Consider the following 26,677-nt stretch of genomic DNA (forward strand, 5'->3'; position numbering starts at 1 on the left):
TCACAAATGGTGGCCCAGGGGAGCACTGACAATATCGTACATAATGATAATTTCAATACCACCTCTTCTAGATCCCGGTGGAATAATCTGGACCTGTACCTGGATAAATATCAAACCTCCATAAGCAACTTTGATCTGGAATAATCCTAATGCTGTGTATCTTTTATCTATGTGTGGCTCCAGCCCACATTTGTGTGTATCTCTCTATGTATATATTGTTTTCCTCTCTCCCAGTTTCTCTCCCCTTTACTTCTCTTCTCCACACTCTCTCTCTTTTGATATCCAAGATATTCATACTATGTCACCTGAGCCTTCTCTCTAATTTGAAACAAATGCGCTTTTGATGTAATATCAGATCATGTACTGCTTCCTTGTTTTATGTACATATTTCAATAAAAATATATTGAAATTAAAAAAAGAAAATAAGAAAGATCCCTCTATAGCTTCACAATGGTCTAAAGAAGCTGAACATGCATTTGTACAAATAAAACATGCCCTCTCTCTACAACCACTGTGGGGTTCTCCGTTTATGCAACATCATTTACAATATTTTGTCCAAAACTATATGGATTTGCACTTGGAGTGCTGTTCCAAAATCATAATGATCAGAAAAAGCAAATAGAGACATAGAGACAGGTCTTCTTTCATGTCTCTGCTCCATAGCTGCTGCTGCCCACTTTACCAAGCATCTGAAGACAATGTATTAGGTTCTGCCTTGACCTTAGCTTTTCCTCATTCTGCTTTGCTCTCCTCACTACCAAGACTTCCACTTTTCAGATGTCCTGATATGAAACCCTTTTCTTGTCTGCATCTCACATCGCCCTAGTCCCCTGCCCCACTCTAAACCCCACTTTTCTAATGCCCACCAGCGAATGGGGGTACCCCATGATTGTCTTACAGTAACCAAGCCAATGACAAAGCCCTGCATTGACCACCCAGATGCACTTATACCAAACTATGAATTTAACTATTTTGCAGATGGACCATACTTTGGACATGATGTGGACACTTTGGATCAGGATGTTGAGAGACGCCGCCTGCCCAATGTGAGATTTGGCCAGGTTGCTGAGCCAATGAACCAATAAACCTGCTATGTATGTTGTAGAGACTGGTTTATTTCCTGTTGCCTTTTATAAGCACTTGTCTTTGGTACAGAAGTGAGCCTCTGAAGTCGAAAAACAATACTGGACAAAGCAGGGACCCTGAATGAGTTGTGGAGGGACGGCACAGGGCGTGAGGTCACACAGGAATTTCTGCTACGAAACCTCACATCGGTGTGTCATGGAGCTGTCCCTGTCAGAATGGACAGTAAAATAACTGCTGCAGCAACCCACTAACAGCACTTTTTTATAAGCCTGCAATGCAATATCTGCTTTCAACCTCGTTGGGACCTCTTTGTTCATCTACAAATGGATTTCATGCAAATGCCTAAATGTACCTCTTATTAGTCTGTGACTGTATGTTTTCTGCGTGGTGGAAGTATATGCATATGCAAGAGCAGATGTGTATTGCTACATACACTACGTGCATGCGGCAGCACTACGTGCAAGGTAAACAGTGGTGCAGAGTGTGGACCATTGGCCTCTGCTTTCATTGGCCTTCGCTTCCATTTTGGTTCACGACTCCATTTTGTCGAGTCTGGTTCGGTGCGTAAGGCACTGTTCTGTGTTTTTCCACAAGCTTCGGCAAGCTGAAGGGTGGGGTGTTTTTCTGCTCAATTTCGCTCCATCTGCCTGGTACGAAGGGCGCTATTTACATTCCACGAGCTATCAGTTAGAACAACAGGGGGATGCGCCTGTACACAAGGAGGAATGCAAGCTGCCTGTATCCATGGAGGAATGCAAGCTTCACCTTGGAGTCCTCTCCTGGGAACTTGGCCCGTTCTGAGGAGACGTCTCGAAGGGTGAACAAGGTACCGCCGATTGCACAATTTGTAAAGGAGGGGGTCTTTTTCTAGAAAAGACTCCTGGGCGTTAGTAAATACTATAAAAGTTGGGGGCCTGGATGGGCTGGTTTAGGAACTCTCTTCTGGGTTGGACGCAACGCCAGGAGGACTGATTGTCCCGAACAGAGGCTCCCTGTGCTAGCTGATTTGGGTTCCCCAGCTTTGTGTACGGCGGAGGGATGCAGACTCTCTTTTCGGTGAAGCTTTTCAATTTATTAAGTGTATTGTGGGTGCACGCGTAATATGTACTTATTCTTGCAGTCATTTTCATGCTATTGAGCATTGAAGTATATTGTGTGTGCGCGCGTAATATGCACTTATTCTTGCAGTCATTTTCATGCTATTGAGCATTGAGGTATATTGTGTGTGCTTGTATTATATGCACTTACTCTTGCAATTATTCACAGAGTGCTTATATCTTTCCTGATGTATATATATATATATATATATTAGTGTGGTTTAGTTTTGCTAGCTGAGAACTTGCCCCTTAAATAAACTTGATTATTCTACTTACGAAGGTGTTTGAGAGTGATTGCTTTACATTGTGCCTTAAAATATCCTGAAGTGCATAGTTTTGATATTCGGAAGAGTAAAGCAGCACAAATTGGCGTAGTCGGCAGGATTCAAAAAAAAAAAAAAGGGAAAATGCTTAATAAGATCAAAGCGAGCTCAAAAGCAGGTTCTCATGTAGCAAATCCAGACATAGAAATACCGGGGTGGGAAACTGCCCCGTATAAACTTTTAGCTCAGGAATGGTCACGTTGTGCTGGTTTGTGTGAAAATTGGAATGCGTGTATGTTGAATGTGGAACCTGAAGATCTTCTTATATGCTTACAGAAAGTTTCAATTGACAAGGGAAGGGAGATTTGTGCGTTGGGGAGGCGAGGCTGGATCTTGCTTTCTGCGTACCGAAAGTTGTATGAAAAATGTTTACAGTTACAAAAAGACCACGAGCAGCTGGGGAAGGAGTTAGTAGAAGCCCGAAATTCCTCTACCATGCTAGCTTGTCAAAATAAATTATTAAGTGATAAGTTGGAAATGTACCAACTGGTTGCAGAGAGAACGGCCGTTAGCGTAGCTAAATATAAACACAAGAAACGAAGAGGGAAAGTTAATAAAAAGAAGGTGCATTTAGCTATCTCTCAGGCAGGATTAGCCTTTGACCCTGAATTTTGGGATGGAAACATCTTGGATACATCTGATTTTTCAGATGGGTCCGGGGGCGATGACTGCCAAGATGTTAGACAGGAGAAGACAGAGCGCAGGAATGTTGTCCGTGCGCAGCCCATATATCGGCGAAAGTTACAGCATAGCCCAGCTAATCCTGGAGGGGTGATGTTGGATGCCCTGGAGGATTATACACAGCAAGAACTAAGTGATGTGATAGACAGATTTCGACAGAGGTCTGGGGAAACATTGCTTACGTGGTTGGTGCGGGTGCACGATATGGGGGGCCAGGGGGTCCAATTGGATCACGGCGACGCCCCGAGGCTTTGTATGTTAAGTACAGACCCGGTTATTCAAAATGAGTTTAGAACCTATCCAGGGAATGGTCCCATGACCAATTTGTTAGAGCTAGCTGCGCAAGGGTGTGCTCAGAAGTATCCGACAGAGTCAGACTGGCCGCCTAATGATAAACCTTGGTATACTTTGAGAGATGCAGTACAGAGATTGAAGGAAGAAGGGATGAAAACAGCTATCTTTATGGGTAATGCCCATGATTTGATGAATGGAATTTTAAGTGTGTCTGTGCGAAACCGGCTGATTAGGGCCGCTCCTCCTGCATATAAGCATGTCATCATGACTTTGTTAATTAATCAGACGGGTAACCCATTGTCTCAGGTGGTAGAAGCGGTGCGTGAGTTAAGTGATTTAGGAGAATGGGCTAAGCCAGAGAGGAATTCACGGTCTGAGAATCGTACTGATAACAACAGGGTGAAAAGGCGAGACATGTTTCAGGCCTTGCTGCGAGATGGGGTGACCAGGAATGAAATTGATGGGATAAGCACCAAGGACATGTGGGAAATGTACCGCAAACGCGGTTTGGATAAAAAGGAGGGGAGCAGGAAAGGGAACAAGAAGGATAACAAAGTGGTGAACCAGAGAAAGGCAGGAGGGGAGGAGCGTGAGGGTGAAAAGGGAAAGAGAGGGAGAGAACCCCACAGTAGAGAGAGATCCCCAGAGGACGGAAATTGGGAGGAAGAGCACCGAAGCGCAGAGGGAACCCGGAGCAGGGAGAGAGACCGGGAACTGACAGGTTCTGGGAAAACTCGAGGAAGAGAGCGGGAGAGGGAGCTGGTAAGCTCAGAGAGGTTGCGAAGCAGAGACAGGGAGGAGGAGTTCCCTGAGAATTACAGCAAACTGTATCCAGATTTGACTTGGGCAGACTCTGATGTGCGCAGAGTGAAAATAGATTAGGAAACAGGCCAAACTCCGGTGCAGGGATGGGCTCGCAAAGATAACAGACCTCATGTCAAAGTAGAAATTTATTGGAAACGTGGAAATGTTCAAAAAGTTCGAGCCCTCGTTGACACCGGAGCGGAGGCCACTTTGATTCATGGCAATCCAAGAAAATTCAGGGGACAGTACTTCACCATTACGGGATTGGGCGGAAAAGAAACCCCGGCAGTGCAGATAGTGGTTCCCATGAAAATAGGGGCACTTCCAAAGAGAGAATACACTGTCCTGATTGTGCCCATTCCCGAATACATTATTGGAATTGACATTTTGAAAGGGATGACCCTACATTTGGAAGATGGATGTTATCAATTTGGTTCCAAAAGATTTATATCAATAGCCGCCGCAAGGGTGGGGCTGTTGAAGATTCCTCCGGTAACACTTCCCCAAGCTACTAAGGTGATTCAAATGAAACAGTACAGAATACCGGGAGGACATGAGGAGATTAGCCAGACTATACATGATTTACTAGAGGCCGGGGTAATAGTTCCCATCACCACTGCGTGGAATAATGCCCTCTGGCCTGTTCGTAAAAGTGATAACAGTTGGAGGATTTGCATTGATTATCGCCAATTGAATAAACATACACCTCCTCTGACTGCAGCGGTCCCAGACACCATTACCTTGATTGAGAACATACAGAAACACAGTGGGACTTGGTATGCAACCATTGACATTGCCAATGCCTTCTTTACGATACCAATAGCTACTGAGAGCCAGCCTCAGCTGGCATTCCAGTGGGCGGGGCGTCAGTACACCTTCTGTAGATTACCCATGGGGTATTTACATAGCCCCACTATCTGCCACCGGCTGGTGGCAGAGCATTTGGATGAAGTACCAGTGGTTCCTGGAGTGCAAATTTCTCACTATATAGATGACGTGATGATGCAGGGAGAGACGCAAGAACAGGTGCAAATTCAGCTAGACAGGGTGGTGGAACATTTGCAGAATCAAGGGTGGGAGATTAACCCCGAGAAAGTGCAGGGACCGTCTCAGAGCGTGAAATTTTTGGGCATTCAGTGGAATCAGGGACACAGAGAAGTGTTGCCAAAAGTGAAACAAAAGATTAAGGAATTCGCAGTACCGCGAAATCGGAAGGAAGCCCAGAGCTTTATTGGACTATTCGGGTATTGGAGACAACATATACCCCATTTGTCTCAGATTTTGGCCCCATTGTACAAAGTTACACGAAAGAAAAATGTGTTTGTATGGGGAGAGCAGGAGCAGCGCGCGTTTGAATTGGCGAAAGACGCCATTCAGCATGCTTTGGATTTGTGGCCGATTCGAGAGGGAGACATTGAGTTGAATGTGACAGTCCAGGGGCAGTATGCCAATTGGAGTTTATGGCAAAAACAAGGAAGAAAGAGGGTGCCTCTGGGATTTTGGACAAAGAAGTTACCTGAGGCAGGAGAGCGGTATACTCCCTTTGAGAAGCAGCTGCTGGCCTGCTATTGGGCCCTGGTTGATACTGAGCAAATTACACTGGGACACAATGTGATTTTAAGGCCTGAAATTCCCATCATGCAGTGGGTGATGAGTTCCCCTAAAACTCATAGAATTGGACATGCGCAAGAAGCCAGCATTATAAAATGGAAATGGTATGTTCAGGACAGGGCACGAGCGGGTCCAAAAGGGACCGCCGTTTTGCATGAGCAGGTAGCGCAGGCTCCAGTGGAGAATTCCGAAATGTTGCATGATGTACCTTCAGTGTGTGAATCCCCAGTAGGGTGGGGCCAGCCGTTCGCAGACTTGTCTGCAGATGACAAAAAACATGTGTGGTTCACAGATGGTTCAGCAAAATATGTTGGAGCGAAAAGGCACTGGAAGGCAGTGTCCTATAATCCTGTTACCAAGCAGCTTTTGACAACTACAGGACAGGGAAAAAGTAGCCAGTATGCAGAGCTTTATGCCTTGTATCAGGCTTTAAAACAGGAGCTACCCGGAAAATGTCACATTTATACAGATTCCTGGTCTACCGCCAATGGGTTAGCTACTTGGCTTCCCACGTGGCATGCACATCAGTACAAAATCCATAACAAAGAGGTATGGGGGAAGGAGTTATGGCAGGAGATCTGGGAAATGTTACCTCAAAGCACCGTGACTGTCTATCATGTGGACGCTCACTGTCCAACTGATTCATTAGACCGATGGTTCAATTGTCTTGCAGACGATCGAGCCAAGATTCAAGAGGCTGAAGTGGAGGCGCAGAGTTCTGATTTGGTGGGAATGGCTAAATGGGCACACCAGAAATGCGGACATCTTGGAGAAAAGGCTACTCACAGGTGGGCTGAGATTAGAGGGATGCATCTTCCCCTAGATTTGATTAAAACAGCGATCATTGAATGTCCCATTTGTCAGCATGCACAGCACAGACCGGTCCCACAGGTGGTGAGAGGCCAGCTAGGTAGAGGTAAATTGCCAGGACAGATTTGGCAGATTGACTACATTGGACCAATGCCAGTGAGCAGAGGGTGTCAGTATGCCTGCACTGTGGTAGACACTTACTCTGGTTATCTCATAGCCTTTCCCTGCAAGCGCGCAACTCAGCAGAGCACCCTGAAAACACTAGATCTGTTGATTCTGTACTATGGGGTGCCACTCCAGATTCAAAGTGATAACGCCAGCCACTTCAAGGGCAGACTAGTGCAGGACTATTGTGCACAACGCAATATTGAGTGGATTTTTCACATACCTTACTACCCACAAGCAGCGGGACTGATTGAGAGAATGAATGGGTTGCTGAAAGAACAATTGCGTAAACTGAATGATGGGACACTGAAGGGGTGGAGGGATAATTTGTATGATGCTTTGCAAATTTTGAACAACCGACCCCTAACAAATGCCGAGACACCTCTCATGAGAATGCTGACACCTGCTTTACAGATTAATCCGTTTACAACGAGCAATACCATTGTGTATTGGGAAACAGCTCCAGGAGCTTTGGCCCCATATCGAGCTACACCAGAATCTGCAGGACTTGACTTACATGCTTTACACATGCATCGATTGAAACCTAGAGACATCACTCTGATTGAAACTGGGGTGGGAATTCAGATTCCCCCTGAGCATTACGGTCTGATCGCCCCTCGATCTGGGCTTGCCTTGAGGGGCATCCAAGTTTTAGGAGGCGTGATAGATGCAGACTACCAAGGCGAGTTGAAAGTCATTCTTTTGAACAGTGGTGACACAGACCTAGTGATCGCGTTGCCCAAATTGTCATCATGCCGGTTTATGGAGGTGTTGTTAAGAAGGGGAGCGCCCCAGCTCTTCTCACTGTGAGAGGCAAAGGAGGGTTTGGATCTACTGACAAGAACCCAGGGGCCAAAGTGTGGATTGAATCCCCAAATAACCCTCCTCAACCCGTTGATGTCATCGCCACTGGACCAGACAATGTCCTGGTAGTTATGCGACCTGGTCAAGACAAATGGGAACATGTTCCCGCTGACAAATGCTATCTGCGAGAATGATAATACGTGTTTTGTCCTTTGTTCTTTTCAGATCATCCTGTGGAGTGCCTGTGCCATGAGTGTGGTGTATGGAGCCCGTTCGGGAGACTCCACCGGGGAGCGGGAGGGGCTCATAGCCCAAAAATTCAACCGTCAGCCGCAGATGCCAACGCTGCTGCATCAACCGAACAATGTTTGGATTCATCTAGCGCAGGAAGTGCTGAATATATCTCACTTCTGTATGAGTAACATGCAAAGCGTTCAAGATTTGATTACCACTTGTCTAGTGGCAGTGCCCACTCCTGCTGCTGTATTATTACACATCTTTAACAATACAAACCAGGATGGAATGGTGGATGTGAGTGACGTTCGCTCCCATCTGTCACTCTATGAGTACTGCCGTCATTGCCCGGAGGTGGGCAAGCGGTTGTGGAGGAACATGACATCTATACTCACGTTTAACATCTCAAATGGGGATGTGTGCTATTCATTGACCTGTGATCCTATTGGAGAAAAGAGACAAAAACTTAACTGCTGCACAACGGACGTTGTGCCACTCACGGACTGACCTAACCTGTTTGAATGTAAATAATTCGATGTTTTGCCAACATGTGGTGCCTGCTGCCAGCCACATTCAAAATGTTAAGTTGCCTAAAGGTTGGCTCTTTTCTTGTGGTAATCTTTCTTTTACTTATATTCCAGCCAATCTAACCGGAGGGCCTTGTGCCTGGTCACGCTTAGGCTTTCTCATGTTTCCTATGGATACTGCTCTACACCCTCGCTATACCAGAGACACTATTCAATTACCTACGGACTGTGATTCTGAAATTTCATTGCTGTCCAAAACAGAATATGTTAGTTTAGCTGGTTCTATCGTAGGGGTGCCAGGACTTGCAGTATATAATACCAGAGTTATTAATAAACTTGCATGTTTAGTAGTCAAGAATATTAACTATACATCAGCTGCCTTAGCTGAGCTGTTATTAGATGTACAGGGAATTAGAAGAGCTGCTTTGCAGAATCGCGCTGCTATTGATTATTTACTGCTTAAACACAACCATGGCTGCAGTGATTTTGAAGGATTATGTTGCTTCAATTTATCCGACCACTCCATATCAATCAACTCCCACATAGAGGCCCTGCATAAGTTGGTGAAGGGGGTGCAGCAGGATGTTGACAAGGGGTGGTGGGATTGGGCTTTTGGATGGCTGCCTAATTTAGGCCAACTGCGTTATATCTTTGGTGTAATCATTATCATAACCGTTATTTTAATTTCATTATGTTGTTGTATTCAGTGTGTGCCTAACCTTCTATCTCAGTGTCGCCCAAGAGCATTGCCATTTCAGCTTATAGGATATACTTAGTTGTAAGTTGGCCAAATGGTCCAAGGGTGGAAATGTATTGCTACATACACTACGTGCATGCGGCAGCACTACGTGCAAGGTAAACAGTGGTGCAGAGTGTGGACCATTGGCCTCTGCTTTCATTGGCCTTCGCTTCCATTTTGGTTCACGACTCCATTTTGTCGAGTCTGGTTCGGTGCGTAAGGCACTGTTCTGTGTTTTTCCACAAGCTTCGGCAAGCTGAAGGGTGGGGTGTTTTTCTGCTCAATTTCGCTCCATCTGCCTGGTACGAAGGGCGCTATTTACATTCCACGAGCTATCAGTTAGAACAACAGGGGGATGCGCCTGTACACAAGGAGGAATGCAAGCTGCCTGTACACAAGGAGGAATGCAAGCTTCACCTTGGAGTCCTCTCCTGGGAACTTGGCCCGTTCTGAGGAGACGTCTCGAAGGGTGAACAAGGTACCGCCGATTGCACAATTTGTAAAGGAGGGGGTCTTTTTCTAGAAAAGACTCCTGGGCGTTAGTAAATACTATAAAAGTTGGGGGCCTGGATGGGCTGGTTTAGGAACTCTCTTCTGGGTTGGACGCAACGCCAGGAGGACTGATTGTCCCGAACAGAGGCTCCCTGTGCTAGCTGATTTGGGTTCCCCAGCTTTGTGTACGGCGGAGGGATGCAGACTCTCTTTTCGGTGAAGCTTTTCAATTTATTAAGTGCATTGTGGGTGCGCGCGTAATATGTACTTATTCTTGCAGTCATTTTCATGCTATTGAGCATTGAAGTATATTGTGTGTGCGCGCGTAATATGCACTTATTCTTGCAGTCATTTTCATGCTATTGAGCATTGAGGTATATTGTGTGTGCTTGTATTATATGCACTTACTCTTGCAATTATTCACAGAGTGCTTATATCTTTCCTGATGTATATATATATATATATATATATTAGTGTGGTTTAGTTTTGCTAGCTGAGAACTTGCCCCTTAAATAAACTTGATTATTCTACTTACGAAGGTGTTTGAGAGTGATTGCTTTACATTGTGCCTTAAAATATCCTGAAGTGCATAGTTTTGATATTCGGAAGAGTAAAGCAGCACAAGATGTCATAACCATAGCTGAGCGCCTACTCAGGGAATTTATCCCACAGATCAAACCACACTTTCACTATGCTTATCACCTGAGTATGCAGGGTAAGGTAAGTGCAATAATAGCACCGTGAAGAATAAGATAGCAAAACTGTGCTCTGAGACCCAATTGAAATGGGCTGATGCCTTACCTTTGGCTTTGTGGCAATCAGGGCCAGAGCAAATGAAAGGACTAAGTTGAGCTCCTATAAGATAGTTAGGGGATACATTCTGGTGATGCTTTCAAATCTACCTGTCCCAGCTGTTACGTTAGCCTTGAAATTAAATGATGACGCAGTTCTCCAGTACTGATGTCTTTACAGTTCCTGTTCTTAAGTTCAAGCTTCCTTACCTGATTGCCATTCCAAGGTCCACCACACCCTTTAGCCAGGTAATTGTACCTACATTAAGGTGTACCAAAGGATGTCAATCTTGGAGTCCTTTATCTTGTGCTGCTCAACACAGCTGGGAAGTGTCTTGGATTGTTGATGTGGATCCACGCTTTCCAGAGCAAGCGTGCTACACCCCCACCGGATGGCTGCACACTACTGCCTATTTCCAGAGCCACACCAGGCCTCAGACCAGGGCCACCTGCTGTAACCATTCTTGACTCTCCTTCTGCAACTGGACTTGATGTCTGAGACCTGCCAGATCTGTATGTTCCTCAGTGGACCCAACCGCTCAGTCCGTGTTACATGTAGTTGCACAGTGAGGTACCTACCACATCTCGTCATTACCATCTCCGCCCGAAATGAATGACCAGCTTCCAACAATGCATCCCCCTGTTTGTGTGGCCTGCTCTCTTCACTGCTGCCCTTGTTCTCTAGTACTTTTGTAAAAGTTGAATGGGGCTCTGGCCGGAAGTCAAACTGCAACTTGCTTGTCCTTGAACACAGCTAAAGATCTGGACACCAGAACAACTCCTACCTGCTACTAGAGAAATACTGGCTAACAATAAATCTTTCATCCTGCTGAATTTGCCCTCGCTTTCCCATCCCCTCGCATCTTGGGATGGCTGCCTTTGATTGGAGTGCCCTTCAGCAACAAGGACATTTGCACTGATCTATTCGACCATAAGCACCATATACACGAGTGCACTGACCCCTCCCAGAAACCTATCGATGACATTTACAATCCTGAAAGCTATTTTTGTCAGACACTATTCATCTAGCTTATTCGAAACAAGGGCAGTTTTGTGAGCATTGAGATCACAGTAACTAGAGCATCTTTTTGTGACAAACTGGGTGTTTCAATGTCCTGGAGACTATACCTTACTATGTTACCTCCTTTGAAACCACTTGCCATCTGGCAAGTTATTTCAGAATTGTTGTTTCCGAGAGGAATACACTTATTTCATTTGTGGCAGGCTGGACTGGGGTTCATAACACTGGATATGTAGGGCCTGTCATCAGACACTCTGCCAACCCACCTTCTTCAGCGACCTCAGACATGCTGTGAAGTATCTGAAACAAACAGATCCTTCTCCATTTTGTTTCCCAATTATTCCCTCAAATTTAGTGGTCAGCTTTCTGTACCTCATGTTATCTTCTTCTCAATTACTTCTTACATTCTTTCCATGAAAAGAGCTAGGCACATGCTCGTTAGCTGCTTATGTAGCATCCCAGTTTAATCATGGGTTCCACTCTCTGCTTGCAGCATTATAGAAAATGTATAAAAGAAGTTTAAAATTTAAGTGATTTGAGTATTGTATGTTCCAACAGTGCAGACGGCGAAGCGCTGGCCCACTGACTTATGAATTCACACTTAAGATATTTTGCTGCTTGCTATATTTTTGCATTAAACACAGAGGCGGCTGCATAACTCAAGGGGAGGGACGGGGGGTTGGGGGTGGGGCAGAGATGAGGTAAAAATACAAAATAAATGGAGAAAAAAAAAATTACCTTGCCTCCGTCCCTGCCACCTCCTGCCACCTCGCGCTCCTCTTCTTCTGATGTCCCAGCATTAACTGTTGGGACACCAGCACAGGCTCCCCAGCAATCCTGGAACTGCTTTCATGCAAAACTGAGCATGAAAGCAGCACCAGGATTGGTCTGAGTGGCAGTGACTGCAGCTCAGACACAGCCCTGGGGTCTGCACAGTTTCTCCAGCACGGCTGTTAAACACAGTGGGGCCTTAGAAACTTAAGTGGGCATGTGTGATTAGCTGTCCTCAGACGGCTAGTCAAACACACATGCGCACTTAGGTGAGCTCCCACCTCCCGTGGCCCAACCCCGCTCTCCCTGCACAGCTGGCTGTACCGGAAGCAGGAAAATAAAACAATAGTAAACTCTTGCTTTATTTTTCTGCTTCTGGCTCAGCCAGTGGGGCGATGCTCCTTTGCCATAGCGAAGTAGCCACCCCTGATTAAACATGTATTAGACTTCTATAGACTTTCCCAAGTGTTTGCTTTCTACACATCCTGTATGTGCATAGCTGACAAGATGGAGGTTAAAGAGGAGCCTGCCAGAAAGAGATCTGATTTGGCAAAAAAGCCTGGGACTGTCCTTAGGCCCTTTGATGTAAAACTGACACATATGAATGGAGTATGTTGTAGAAAGTTCAGACAGGGAAGACCCCTCTTCTTTTAGTCCATTATTTCACCACCGCGGTAGCTCAACCAAGGTCCTGCCAGGTCTGGAAATCAAAACAGATGTGGCTGAGCAGCCTGTATGAAGGAGACCAAAACCAAAGCTGGGCTCTGAGACACACATATGTTTGTCAAAATAGGAAAAACACTGAGAAACACCAACTCAGTGTTTCAGGCATTTCTCACTGACAGGGTCCTGACTCTACACAGCAGTGTAGAGAAGGAAGTCTCACTTACTTCCAGGTCTGGGGTAGTTGACGGACTGTTCCTCTGCCAGATGGGGAACAAACCAGAAGCCCTGCATCCTTCCAGAAGAGCTGCTTTGAGGAAAGGCACCTGTTTGCTGAAATGATAAGGGACTACTGGAGGCATGCCTAGAGGGCAGCACTACCTAGCACAGGAATCTACAGCCCAGCATACTGGATAAAAGAAGTAATGTAGAAGGGTGTAGAAACCAATGTCATCTAGCACTATGTTGGGCCTGGAGGTAAATCATCCTACTAGGTCTTGGGTAAGTCCCTTATTTACATTGACCATGACCCACATATTTTGTCTCATTGCCTCCATTTTAGTCCTGCTTGGTCCCTTTGTTTACCTAAAAGAATATCATCAGGATGGCTTGGCATCAAAAGACCTTTACCTCTTAATCTAAGCTGAAATCAACTAAGATAGCATGCCAAATTTCCAACTATGCCTACAATCTCAAACTACAGTAGTATCCTCTTTCCACCTCACTCCTCTTTCCACCACACTTCCTGGCAGTAGGCCCAGGGATCCAGGTGCACTGGCACTTGGTGACAACAGTTGCCAAAAAGGCTTCATACCAGGGTGCCCAGTGTTGTGCCCTGAAGAGGCCCTCACACTCCTGCAGATCTGAGGGTGAGCTCTTCAGCCCCATTTCGGGTGGTGGGATTCTTGGACTAGTGTGACCCCAGTGAGAGGTCACTTAGCAGTGCAGAGGGTCCCATCCCCTGAAGTGGCCCCTAATGGCATCTGCTCTTGCCATGCTGGGTGGCAGCTCTTGTGCCTAGTGACTGGCTGCTACCCCCAGAGTGCGGGTGCAGATGAGCACACAGGTATTAAGAGTGGACAGAGGCCCCATGTGCTGCAGAGGCAGCAAAATGAGTGCAGGGGATAAGAACTAAGTGAAACATAAAGCTAAAATGTTCACAATTGATTTATAGTTGCACCAGGGCATTCCCCAGGGATGCTGATGTTGGTTGTCTAAAACTTTACTTTATAAATACACACATCCCAGTAAATAAACAAGATCCTTGTGTGGAATCTAATGCTATTCATTATGTGTAGTTGTGTTCCTGTGTGTGCTGAGCCTAATTTACTTATGCTTATTTAAGTCAAATCACTGGCTGGGTCTCAATTTAGTCACAACTACAAATACATTTACTGAGTTCTGAGTTTCTACCTGCACACCACCTTCCTAAGTAGGCCTTGGATCACTCTACCTAACTACCTGAGGGACAAGTACTAACATGGTGTTCAAATTAGAGTCCTATAGTTTAGGAGACCCCAGGACAACAAATGTAAAATTCACAATTAGAACCAAGTAACTTCTGCTTATCCTTTGGCCTTATCCTAACTCCCCCACCCTCTCACGCAACCTTCAGTTCCCACAAGTTGGAAGTTAAAAGAAGTGTCTGGTATTACATCAGATGTGTAGTACTGTAACAGCCAGGTGGGTACCGACTGCCACCCAATAATATGGCTGGATCGCAGCCATAGCAAATACCCTCCTTACATGCCCCATTTTAAAGAAGTCTGAGCCACTTCCTTTCTTACCCACACAATGACAAGAGATTAGATTGCAGCTCTTCAAAGTATTTTTTTGCAATTTTGTAGTCCAAAAGGCTGGACATTCCCTGAGATTAATTTAGAGTGGTCATAAACTTGCTCTCAAAAAATGAAGCTACACTTGTTACAGCTCTTCATTTTCCCTTTGAGTCGATCAAACAGGATTTATAGAGCCCAGGGTATCGAGGAGCTGAGAACATGGCAGCTAAGGGGTTCAGCTGAACAGCCAGATCTTTAGTCCTTTCTTGAATTTCAGAAGAGAGGATGAGGTCCGTAGGTGAAGGGGCAGTTGTTCCAGAATTTCACCATGGGGTAGGAGAAGGAGTGTCCTTCACTGTTGCTTCGGCGGATGCGGGGGGGTGTGTGAGGGAGAGGGAAGTGGAGTACATGTGTCTGGAGGCGGTGGTTGAAGTATGCTGGTCCTTGAATGTGAAGGGCCTTGTAGGTGTGGTTCAATATCTTAAATTGACATCTCTTCTGAATGAGGAGCCAGTGGAGCTTCTTGTGGTGGGGGGAGATGTGGGTCCATTTGGGGAGGTTGTGGATTAGTCTGGCCGCTGAATTGTGTATGGTCTGTAGTCTCTTCAGGAGATGGGTGGTGATACCTACATTGCCAACATCCAGCTGGCAGGTGACTAGGGCTTGACTGATGGTTTGTCTGGTGTTGGTTGGGAGCCATTTGAAGATCTTATGGGTGAGGAAGCAGGCGGAAGAAACTGCATTGATCTGGTTTTTCATGGTGAGCTTGCTGTCCAGGATGATGCCAACATTCCGAGAGTAGTCTATCAGAGTGGGTGCTGGTCCTTGTTCAGTAGGCCAACAGGAGTCGTTCCACGGGGAGGTGTTGTTCCTGAAGATCAGCACTTGAGCACCTGAGTTTTGTCTGTGTTAAGTTTTAGGCAGTTGCTATTCATCCAGTCGGCAATGCCATCATGCACCTGCAGAAGTTGCCCTTCGTGGTAGAGGGGTCTTCTGCTAGTGAGAGGATGAGCTGGGTTGTCATCTGCGTAGGATATGATGTTCATTCTGTGGGTTCTGACGTTGTTGGCCTAAGGGGTCAGGTAGATGTTGAATAGCGCAGGTCTGAGAGACGAGTCTTAAGTAATGCCGCAGATGATGTTCTTGGGTTCCAAGGTGAAAGGTGGAAGTGGAATCTGTGGGTTTTTCCAGTGAGGAAGGATGCAATCCATTTGAGGGTGTCTCCTTGGATTGCAATGTGATGAAGCCTCTTGATAAGGGAGTAGTGGGATGTAGTGCTGAATGTTGCTGAGAGGCCGAGAAGGATCAGGGCCGGCGTTTCTCCCCAGTCGAGGAGGGTTCAGATTGAGCAGATAACTGTCTATCTACAGTGGACTTCGAGAGGAGTTTATAGTGCTGGGTGATGCAGCAAGCGTCCTTTAACAACCAGAAAAACCATGTGAAACCAGCATTGTTGTCTTCAAGCTGAGAAAGGCTTGGACTACTTATGGAAGATGGAACCACACAAGATGTCAGCAAGGAACCCACTCCTAATCTGATTAAAGTGCAACATTTAAAAAGGCTAAAACAAAACTTTGAATACCAATGGGTCCACTGGTGTCCATTCTCTCTAGAGGCCTCCCCCTCACAGCTTGCACCTCATGCGCACCCGAGCACTTCATCTCTTTCAGATATAGAATATCCATGACCCTGAGGCTTTTTTCCTCCAAATCAAGGAGACCATAAACTACATAAAGTCTGTACTTGGTGCTTAATAAAAGATGCTAATTGCTGATACTCATGCTGCATATTGTGTTATCTCTTGTTCTTGCTTATGTTTGTAAAAACGTTTTTTCTTTTTTTGTTTTTTCCCTTCCCTTCAGTGTATCATCCAAACATGAATATTTGATGTAGCTTTTGAAATTGACTCTAACTTTTTTGGAAACTATGAACCCCGTTAGCACTGTACTTTAAGGCTGATGTCCATTTCTCTGACATGTTCTATTTGTCTTTGACATATTACGAAGCTTCAATAAAGAAAGTTTGATTAAAAGACTAAAACATGGATGCATGTCACTTGGAGTGCCATGCATCTCTGACTGAGGGTCTGTTGTTCTGCATAGGCAGTGAATGAATAACAATACACTCTGAACCATTCCTCTTATACGGTGGACTCTAACTACCTTTGCAAATGTCATGTTCTGCCTTCTTGACAAGCTGAAGTGATTGTAAGTTGACAATGTAGGTTAAACCAATCACGCTAAATAATAAAACAGTGCTACTAACAATTGTGCACTTACCAGCTTTAGTTGCTTGGATGTTTAAAAGGCAGATGAGTGTGTAAAATAGGCCAGTGGTTGAAGCAGTGAAGTCCATCTCTGAGAATTAAAAATAAAAGATGTATTTTAAATTGATTCATATTAGTAGGGAGAACAGACTTCAGACACCATACATACAGGTGATCACACACCCTCTTGGAATGTGGCTCTGTGCCAAGGGCACATCCATACCCTGTACGAGCAAGCCATGCTCTTGTAACACCTCTAAAAGTACCCATTTCTGGTGTAGCACAACATGTTAAACTAACTCAGGGCAGGCAAACCTTGCACAGATCCTTTTGTGCATGAAATATCATACATAAGAGAGCTACAATTTGACAGCAAATCAAACACAATCCAAATTACGGATCACATCACAGAGGACAATCAAGAAGAATATAATTCCGCCGTGTATCACACACCAAATGAGGATCCTGGGGCTCCCTATGTGGTTGTCCTTTTTTATTCAGACGTGGATAATGGAAATAGGATCAGACACACACGCAAATACACAATCCCAGCTCCCTCCTCCAGGTATCTCTAGAACAAACTGGACGGGACAAATGCCCTTTTTAGCATAATAGTATACATAACCACATAGGCCAGAAGTGGTTAGAAATAAGAGGTAGATAGGGACAACAGAACGTTTTCAGCTAAATTCGACAATATTGCCAACTCATTTAAAACAGGTAATCCTAAAACACAGTGAAAAAGCTAAAGAAGACAACATAAAACAATGGAGTGACCAGAACTCACAAAAAGAAAATTAATCACAAGTGTTAAATGGAACCTTTAACCATAATATGGAAATCAAAAGAGAAAACTACACGGATGTTGGTTATATGCAGAGCTCATTGATGAAGCTCACTAATAGTCAACCAAATCCTATGGAGACTCTGCTTGGGGCATCACCCTTTCTGTAGCTCATTTTGGTACCATTGAATATCAGTACCGATCTTTATAGGTCAGTCTGACACTGGATTCACACAATCCAAGGATCCGTGTTATTTTTTAAATTGATATATTCCTCAAGTTTTCACAGGTGTATGAGAACTTAAAATATCACTTTGTTATGTCCACATTCATGCTGTTGTTATAGAGCCTGTGTGCATCACAGTGCATAGTAGTACATCTACGACTGCAGGAAGTGGAAACCAAAACACAAACATTTTGATCATTCAACTTTGATTCCTAGATGCTGGTTAGTGCTGAGTCCAGGCTCATGACCCTATTATAGCCAGACAATTTCTCATGAAACAGTTGTGTTTGTTTTTGTATTGTATTTTTCGGTGTATATTTATGTTTTTATGGTATGTATTATTTTGATTATACAGTAAGTATCAGCATAGCATGGTGGACAGAACCCACCGAGAAGAGACTTAAGCTCACATGCAGGACCCCCTACATGATAACACACTGATCAGGTATCATAGACTCTGCTTCATGAATACCAGGGGAGGGGGAACACCTTATTTAAGTAAAACTTCAGAAAAGTTGCACTATATACACTGATGTCTACACATCAGAAGCAAATGAAGATCCTAGGACTTCCTGTGGGGGTTGAAGGTAAGGACCCTTTTGTATTTTTATGTGGCTTATGGAAATGTTGGACCTAGGCAAAGGGATGACTTTGTCTATGCGCAAAAAGCGATGAGGTGAAGAGGACTTGGAATAGAGTCACATGGCATTTACAATTAGGAAATTCGAGAAGTGTTCTGATGAGGGGGGTATTGCAACATCATCTAACAATTTAGAGAATCTGGTTGGGAGGGCGTGTTTTAACATACTCAGTGTATGGTCTTTTCCATTTATCTTACTTCTTCCACTTTACGTCTCCATTTTCCTACAGCAGACCTTTCGATTCCACTAAGACTGCACAATTCACAGACTTCTTTTGGGAGGCTCATACAGACAATCATTGGAAATTGTATTTTTAAACCCAGAGTTAGTAGTAATAAGCACCTTTTTGCAGACATATTCAAGACCATTTCCATTCTTAGTAATATCGAACCAAACCCCATCCGCCCTCACACACGTTCATAATAAACTAAAGTGCTATGGTCTGTACCACGTACCAAACAAGTTCTGTTTGAATCTGAAGAATTGAAAGGTTGGGTCATCTAAGTAGTATTTTATATTTTAGACCACTGCATTCAACTGATTTCTCCAAAATAGCATTTTGATGTTAATTTTTTAAACCCAGACTGCCCTGCAAATGCAATCCACCGCATCAGAAAATCTGCCCCCTAATCCATCACACAACTTCCCAAGTTTTTACAGTGTTTAGAATTGTGGGAGGTTATATGTTCACAGAAATTAAAGAAGAATTAAAGATGTGACAATTGTTCTCCTTTCAATTGAGCATCTACTGGTTCAACTTGTTCTCTGCCAGGTGCAGCCAACAATTTAATACTTTAGGCAAAAAATATGAAGGTATTGTGGTCTTCGTGACTTCACCATTCATCGCCACCTGTGGAACTCTGCCTTTCTTATCCATGTCCTGTGCACAAAAATCACCAAGACATCAAAGGGTCACTTAAACCCTGCTTAGCTTTTGCACCCACATACAGCATACAGACATGCAGTGGTGCGGAAAATAAACCGATAAAAAAGAGAATGACAGAAAAAAAAAATCAACCTCAAGGTTTCCAATCCATATGACAAGTATCGGTGTTGTCAATGGAAACTCAAGAATCAGCTCCCTCGGCTGTCAAGTACCTCCTCCATGGGCTGTTACTTTCAGGTGGATGTAAGGTCAAAGGGTTAGCGTACTCTTGGAGAGTGGTGTAGGGAAGAACGCTCGGTGCAGCTAGCTCATGTGCCAAAATCAGCTCTGGCAATAATGTTGAAGCCAGGCCCACTCTGCGGAACCCAATTTTTGGCATGAGAGGAGTGACTAGGGGAAGCAGCAACTCAAATACCTCTTAAACCTACTTACCATCTACAACATGTGTCCTGTTCATACATGTTTCTTGGATCGGTCTTGTGAATCCTGACTTCCGTTTGAGGAAGATTTTTGGGGTGACTGCCTGTATTACCCTGTGCCGTAGACTCATTTGCCCACCTCGTCTGCAGATGGATCAGGCTGATGTTCAACAGGAGCAGAAACAGCACTTTAAAATTCAGTTTACATCAAAAGATTTGATCCTTGTCACATCTATTCAGAGTGACTTCATTCCACACATTCATGTCTCAAACTACACATAGTAGCCTGCCAGGGACACCAAACAAAGGCTCCATCCTGTCAAAGCTTACATGTACACACCCGGGAAGTCAAGTTATATAAATCACTGGGTTTAGAATTAAAAAAGAGGGTGGGGGAAGTGGTAGATCTCTTTCTCCAGGGGAACAATAAAAAAGGGTGAACCCCAGGCAAGCTCCTGATTGTCGCTCACTCCTCTAATGTGTGAAAACATTTTTGCTTTGAAAAAATTGTTTCATCTCTTCCACTACTCCAGCAAAATCAAAAGGACAACCTAAATATGTGATGAAAAATCTCCTTTCTGACTAACTGAATGACTGGAGTAAAGCATCTCTGTATATCTTTACACTGGAGATGATGATGCTATCACCAACTTGGGTGTCCTTCTCCACCAGACTCTAGCAGATTATTGGGTACCAAAACAAGAGCCCATTAAAGGTCTGGAAGAGGAGAGGGGAACTGTGGCATTGAAATGCCGATAGAAGGGAAAAACAGGGACATCTAAGGAAAACAGTGAAAAAGGCAAGGTATTATGGTTATATAATGCAGGTAAGACTTGTGGGGAGTTAATAGTGTCTTTCTGGAGTGTCTTTTTGGAGTGTATACAATTATGAATATATGTGACTGTCTTTTTAAGTTTTTAACATTATTTTCAGACTTAAGATTTTAAGTAATTATTAAGACATACAAACAAATTGTTAGCTGTAGTGACACACAGATTTCTTTGAAAACCTATGAAATATGTTTAACAAATATATGACTATTGTCTAAAATAAGGAACCACTTTATAACTGTTTGAGTCGTGTGTGGTTCCTCTATATTATATAAGGAATGAGTGATAGTGGGAGGAAGAAGAATGATTGTATAAAGTATGCAAATGTCAGGCAATTTGGTGTGACAGTCCCATAGTATTTGAGAACATTAAGGGCTGCCAAAAGAGAGATTTTTGTGGGATGCAAGAATATATGACATGACAAATAATTGTAACTGGAACGATGAGTTGTATTTACATGGAGCGTAGTAATGCAGGGTTTTTCATTTTTAAGTGTTGTAAATAAATTGTGTTAACATTACCTAATTTAAATATCATCAATGTATCGACCTCTGTTGGATGAAAGGCAAGGGTTTGAAACTATGGTCTGCAGGTCACACTAGAAGCCAGCAGCGAGTGCCTAACTCACTAAGCCATCTTCCAGTATCACTAACAATGATTCCTAGAAATATGATATTTTCATCATGATAAGATCCCTCAACCTCACTCCTTAGTAGACTACTCATTAGAGATGTTGTATTCTAAATAGACACCAAGACAAAATGTCATTTGAAACATGTAATGCAGATTTGACTGCAATTTATCTTTTACAAACAGTTTAGAGAAAACACCATGTCCCCCTCCTCCACCCATGTCCTTCACCAGGAATCTAACCAATGTAGATCCATCAGGTTGGGGTGAAGTGATCATATTCTTTCAATCCTTTAATGCTACATGCTGCAGTGTGTAGGATGTTCTAAAGGGGAGGAGGGGAGAAGTGGGGAGGCCATGTAGCAAGGTGTCACTGCCACCCAGAAACATAAGTACAAGGGCTTGAACACCAGTTCTGAAGTCATTTTCTTGAAGAAATGTTTTCCCTTTCTTTAGAAGAGTGAGCTGGTTTCTGTGTTTGGCAGTGTGTTCTTTGGAGGTCAGTTTGTTGTCCTGGATGAATACTAGTGTCTTGGAATTAAATGTTAATTGGGATTCTAAGCCATTAAAGTTCATGTTTTGTGTCAGATTTGTACTGTTTCTGCTTTGTTGTTCTTGGCAAATAACAAAACTTCTATCTGAGTTGTTTTGAGCTTCAGGCAAGTGTGGGCATCTAGGTCTGGAAGATTTACAGTGAGTGTGTGGGGCGCTGGATATATGAAGCAAAGTTAACTTTTAAGTACCGTTTTGAATCATCAACATACCGGTAAATCTTGATGCTGTTTTCTGTCAGCAGAGCGCTAAGCGGCCCCACAAAGAGGTTGGAAATTACAGGAGACAGTATGCAACCCAGAGGGACTTACCTGAGGACAGGTATCTTTGGGACCTGGATGTGCTCATGTGAAGAAACCGATGTTGATCTGGAACAGCATCTTAGGCTTATCAATTTATGTCATCGGACATCCACACTATGTAGTTTCTCTTCTTCCCCGGATGAAAGTCATTGAAAGAAGCCGAAAAAAACAACTTTTTACTTTCATTAACCTCTACAACACTCCAGTCTTAAATAGTACATTACACTGAAACATCAAAGTCTGGCCCTGAATTAATAGAAATGTTTTCCTACATAACAAGCATCAGATTTCCCTAAACTGTCCAGTTGAGTAAACAGCAATAAGAAAAATGACCAAGAGGTCAGGTCTAGAATATCCAGGCCTTTAAGTGGGATGAAAAATGTGGAGAGCCTATAAAAGAAAGGTAACAATTAATCATTTTAAGAGACCTGAGAATATTGGATCAATCTGATTCAGCATGTCAAAATGATAACACTGCTGCATTTCCATCACCGAAATAATATTTAAGGCTATAACCAACATTTTGTGGGCATTGTTCAAGTAGAAAACCCTTAAAAAGTACAAGAACCAAATACTCATATTCTGGTACTTCCTTTCTACTCAAATGGATCCAAAAAGGCCTGGATTTATGCCCATTATTTATGCTTGAATTAAGCCCATCAACGTCCACAAGAAACCATCCTGTAAAAGCTAAAGGGCTTCACAGAATGCTGGGTCCACCTTAAACCAATCACATCTACTATGAAATGATGCTGAACATGTATAAAAGCATTCAAGTCTTATTGTTTTACGGCCATCTACACCTCCTCATCTAACCCTTGTCTCTGTAGGCCTTCCTGCTCAACATCCAGACCAGTCCTGCTACAGCCCAATCCTACCACAGACTAATGAAGAAACCATAGCACACCTGGGAAAATGTTATTGGCACCACACTTGCCTACCAATATCAAATTGGTCAAAACTGGATCACAAGAAACAAATCTGCCCCCTCCTGTACCATACTAACAAGCATTATCTCAAATGGCGCGACGGAAGGAAAGCCATGCAACAGGCTCCATAAGTTCAAGGTGGCCATGCCTTAAGTTTTGGGTTCCTCAAACATCGTGTAAAAAAAGGAGTGCCTGACCAACAAGGCAGTCAATGAAGGTTTCCTTGCTTGCAAAATGTGATATTCACTACTGAGATCAGAAAAGCAAACCATGATAACAGCCAACACAACCATACCCAGCTGTGTACTCTTGGCAAAATATAAAAGAGGAAGAGCTGGGAATCCTGCCTCTATCATTCTCTTTCATACACACACATCATATATTCAGTCTGTAACCCAAAACGCCCATTTTCTGCTCAGTCAATAACTTCTCCCCTTAATTGTGCCCTTCTTAGTGAGATGGCTTGCCCTGCATACTGCCGCAGTGGAACATGACTTTCAAGGGGAGTCTGTCCATTAGTGGAACCTTCATGCAACTCGGCAACCACTCATCCCAGCTCCCAGTACGTCCACCTACCCCATGCTTTTAAGACCCACTGGGGCACCAATTAATTGGACTGGCACTTACTAATTATTAGACCTAAAGTAATGAATTTGAATAGTTTTTCTACAGGCGAGGTACCGCAACAAAAACTCTATTGCTTGCTTACATTTCTATGGTCGTTGCTAACATCCACAAACATAATACACCACTAGAAACCAGGGATGTTTGTTTTTTTGAGGAATTTAGAATCTGTGTTACCACCCAGAGGGTGCACATTTCTCCAGATGACACCCCACCTCTGTGGTTGAGCCTACGACATGGGCAGATGAAAACCGTGACCATATGAAGTCAATATGGTATCCACATGGTGCCAGTTTTGGTTTGGTCTGATATTGTCTCAGGTTGTAGGCCCAGCCAAACAACTGGGGTATTTTCCTTATCAGAAGTGTGGGAAATATCATTATAAGCTATAACTCAGTTGTTAGCTCTGAATATTGTCTGGTTTTGCACAACAAACAAAAACTATACATTCCTGCAATCAAAGTGGTTTCATGGAGGTAATGGTATATTACGTTTTTAAACTGGCCAGAGGCACAAATAATTACAGATAAGAAAGTTGTCACCAATGTTATTTTAATCTACTTATTTTTAATATTTTTTATTTCAACAATTAGTTTCTTTGGGAAGATCATGAGCAATCTGCATGAATGGCACAGTGCTGTATTTAGAATTTAGTCTACCTTTCAGAAGTAACTGGCTTCATGGGTTCCCCCTCGTGTCTCACACTGTTTGCACCACAAACTGCAAGTAGAAAGCACAAGAAACAGGAAAAATCAACTATGACATAGAAAAATGCAAAAATCCATGTAAAAAATTGCTTCTTATACAACTGTGCTTGTTCCTGAAATCTGGGGAAATGGTGGTCTTAGCGGCATCAGCCATTTAGATAAAAAAAGCCATATGCTTTCTTGCGCAGCACTTAACACTTATCTGAAAAAAAAAGGTTTTGCTTTATTATGGCTGTTCTCTCAGTTCCTTCTAGGATAATCCACAACTCTGTGTGCCTTTGAGAATCCCCAACATGTGGGGACAAAAGAATGCAAATTTGCCCAGGATACTTTTTAAGGGAAAAGGTTATGAAGGCCGCTTTGTTTTCAAAATCTATAAATAAATGTTGTGAGAAATCTGGATGTTGGTTGAGGGGGTGTGAGCCCTTCTCTAGCAACAGCGACAATCCTCGTCACAGTGATCCACAACCTGTGCTTAACCCTCTGATAGTGTGGCACAAAAGCAGTGAGACTTAACATAGATGCAATGTGTAAAGTATTTACACAGCACTCAAACAGTAATAAACTGAAAACACAACACAAGAAAAATCTCATACCAATTTATCTGGCACCAAAACCACAAAAATTCAATCAACAGAACCGGAGTTATGACAGTTTAAAGTTTTTAGTGGAAATAAGGCAAAAATGCCCAAAGCGCTGTGGTTATCTGGTCACGTCAATCCAGGATAAAGTCACATGGTTAGGCCTAGCCGGATGGAGCACGGACCGGGTAAAAGGACCACATTAGTCCCACTGAGCACTGTCTGTATGTCCTTGATGCGGGGCGATGCATTGTGCTGTGTCGGTTCCGATGAGGAGCACCAAGGCATGCGATGCAAGGTCTTTCATCACGCTGCAGCACACTACGTTGGTACCAATGAGGACTGCGATCAGGAGCTGCAAAAGCTGCAGTGCGAGGTCCTGCGCCTGGTTACACTGCACTGCGTCTGTTTTGATGGAGCCCACATTTAGGCTGGTGCCAGACCTTTAGCCCAACTAACAAGAGTCCAAGACTGGGAGGCACTACTTGGGGGTCAGGAATCACTGCAGGCAGATCCAGGTGCAGGATTCAAGTCCCTGCAGCTCAGAAAAAGGGGCCAGCCAACTAGTGGTTCTAGGTTCAAGTGCAGGTCAAGTCCTTCTTCAGTAGCAGGGCAGCAAGTTGGTCCTTCAAGCAGCATACCTGGTGCCCGCTTTAAGTGGAGGAAAATTCAGGAGTTCCAACCACCCCCCCAGAAGTGTCTGGAATTTCCTGCCTTCCTGCCCTGGTCCAAGGATGTCTAGGGGCACAATGGAGTTTTTTGAAGTTCTCTGAGTGTGTGCTGAGCAGTGTATTTGAAAATGCAACTGTGGCAGCCGACAGCTCCATCACTGTTACCTGGTCTGGATGGCCCATCCTGCCAACACCCAGTCCTCCTTTGTATTATTGTCTGGGAGGAATACACAAAGGCCAACTGCCAACTACACCTAGATATGAGACCCAGGAAACAGGTTGCAGGCACTAACTGATCAAGACAAGAAAATGCTGGCTTTCTAAAAGAGGCATTTTGGGAAATTGTGACTTAAAATCTGACTTCAACACTAAAGAGAGTTTTAAATGACAATTCATAAGGAGACCAAGCTTGATTTTCATACCAGTTCCCAATCAAAATCTATCACTTATAGAATATATAAGGTAACCCAATGTTATCCTATCAGAGAGGTATGTCTTGCAGTAGTGGAAACCAAATTTAAGAGTTTTGTTTACTACCAGGATATGTAATACTTAAAAGTAGATTTCCCACTTTTTCAAGTACAATTTTCCCTGCCCTACGGGCTGTTTAGGGCCTACCCTAGGGGTGTCTTATAGGTATTAAAAAGGAAGGATTAGAGCTGGCAAATGGTTTATTTTGCCAGGAGGTCAAAATTGCAGCCTAACACTGCACACATACTGCAACAGCAGGCCTGAGACAAGTTTGAAAAGGCTACTTAAGTGGGTGGCATAATGAGCGCTACAGGCCCACTAGTAGCATGTAATTTACAAGCCCTGGGTACATGTAGTACCACTTTAATAGAGACTGATAAGTGAATTAGTGTGCCAATTTGGTGTAATCCAGTGTTACCATGTTAGGGGAGTGAACACAAGGTCTTTAATTCATTCCAGAAAGAAAA

General features: G+C 43.8%; 1 protein-coding gene across 2 annotated transcripts in view; it reads right to left on the reverse strand.

Annotated features, from left to right (window-relative positions):
- Nucleotides 1-26,677, reverse strand: part of LOC138299177 (butyrophilin subfamily 1 member A1-like) — a 121,102-nt gene that overhangs the window by 84,455 nt on the left and 9,970 nt on the right. The window contains exons 2-4 of one of the 2 annotated variants that reach the window (XM_069237272.1): nt 24,440-24,500; nt 22,237-22,354; nt 16,971-17,048 (exon numbers count right to left, since the gene is read on the reverse strand). In XM_069237272.1, the coding sequence (XP_069093373.1) occupies nt 16,971-17,048; nt 22,237-22,273 (115 nt within the window). In that variant the 5' untranslated portion in view covers nt 22,274-22,354; nt 24,440-24,500. Of the gene's footprint in view, nt 1-16,970; nt 17,049-22,236; nt 22,358-24,439; nt 24,501-26,677 lie in introns of both variants that reach the window. The other variant, XM_069237270.1, reaches the window with a different exon arrangement.

This window comes from Pleurodeles waltl, chromosome 6 (assembly GCF_031143425.1).
Source record: "Pleurodeles waltl isolate 20211129_DDA chromosome 6, aPleWal1.hap1.20221129, whole genome shotgun sequence".
NCBI lineage: Eukaryota > Metazoa > Chordata > Amphibia > Caudata > Salamandridae > Pleurodeles > Pleurodeles waltl.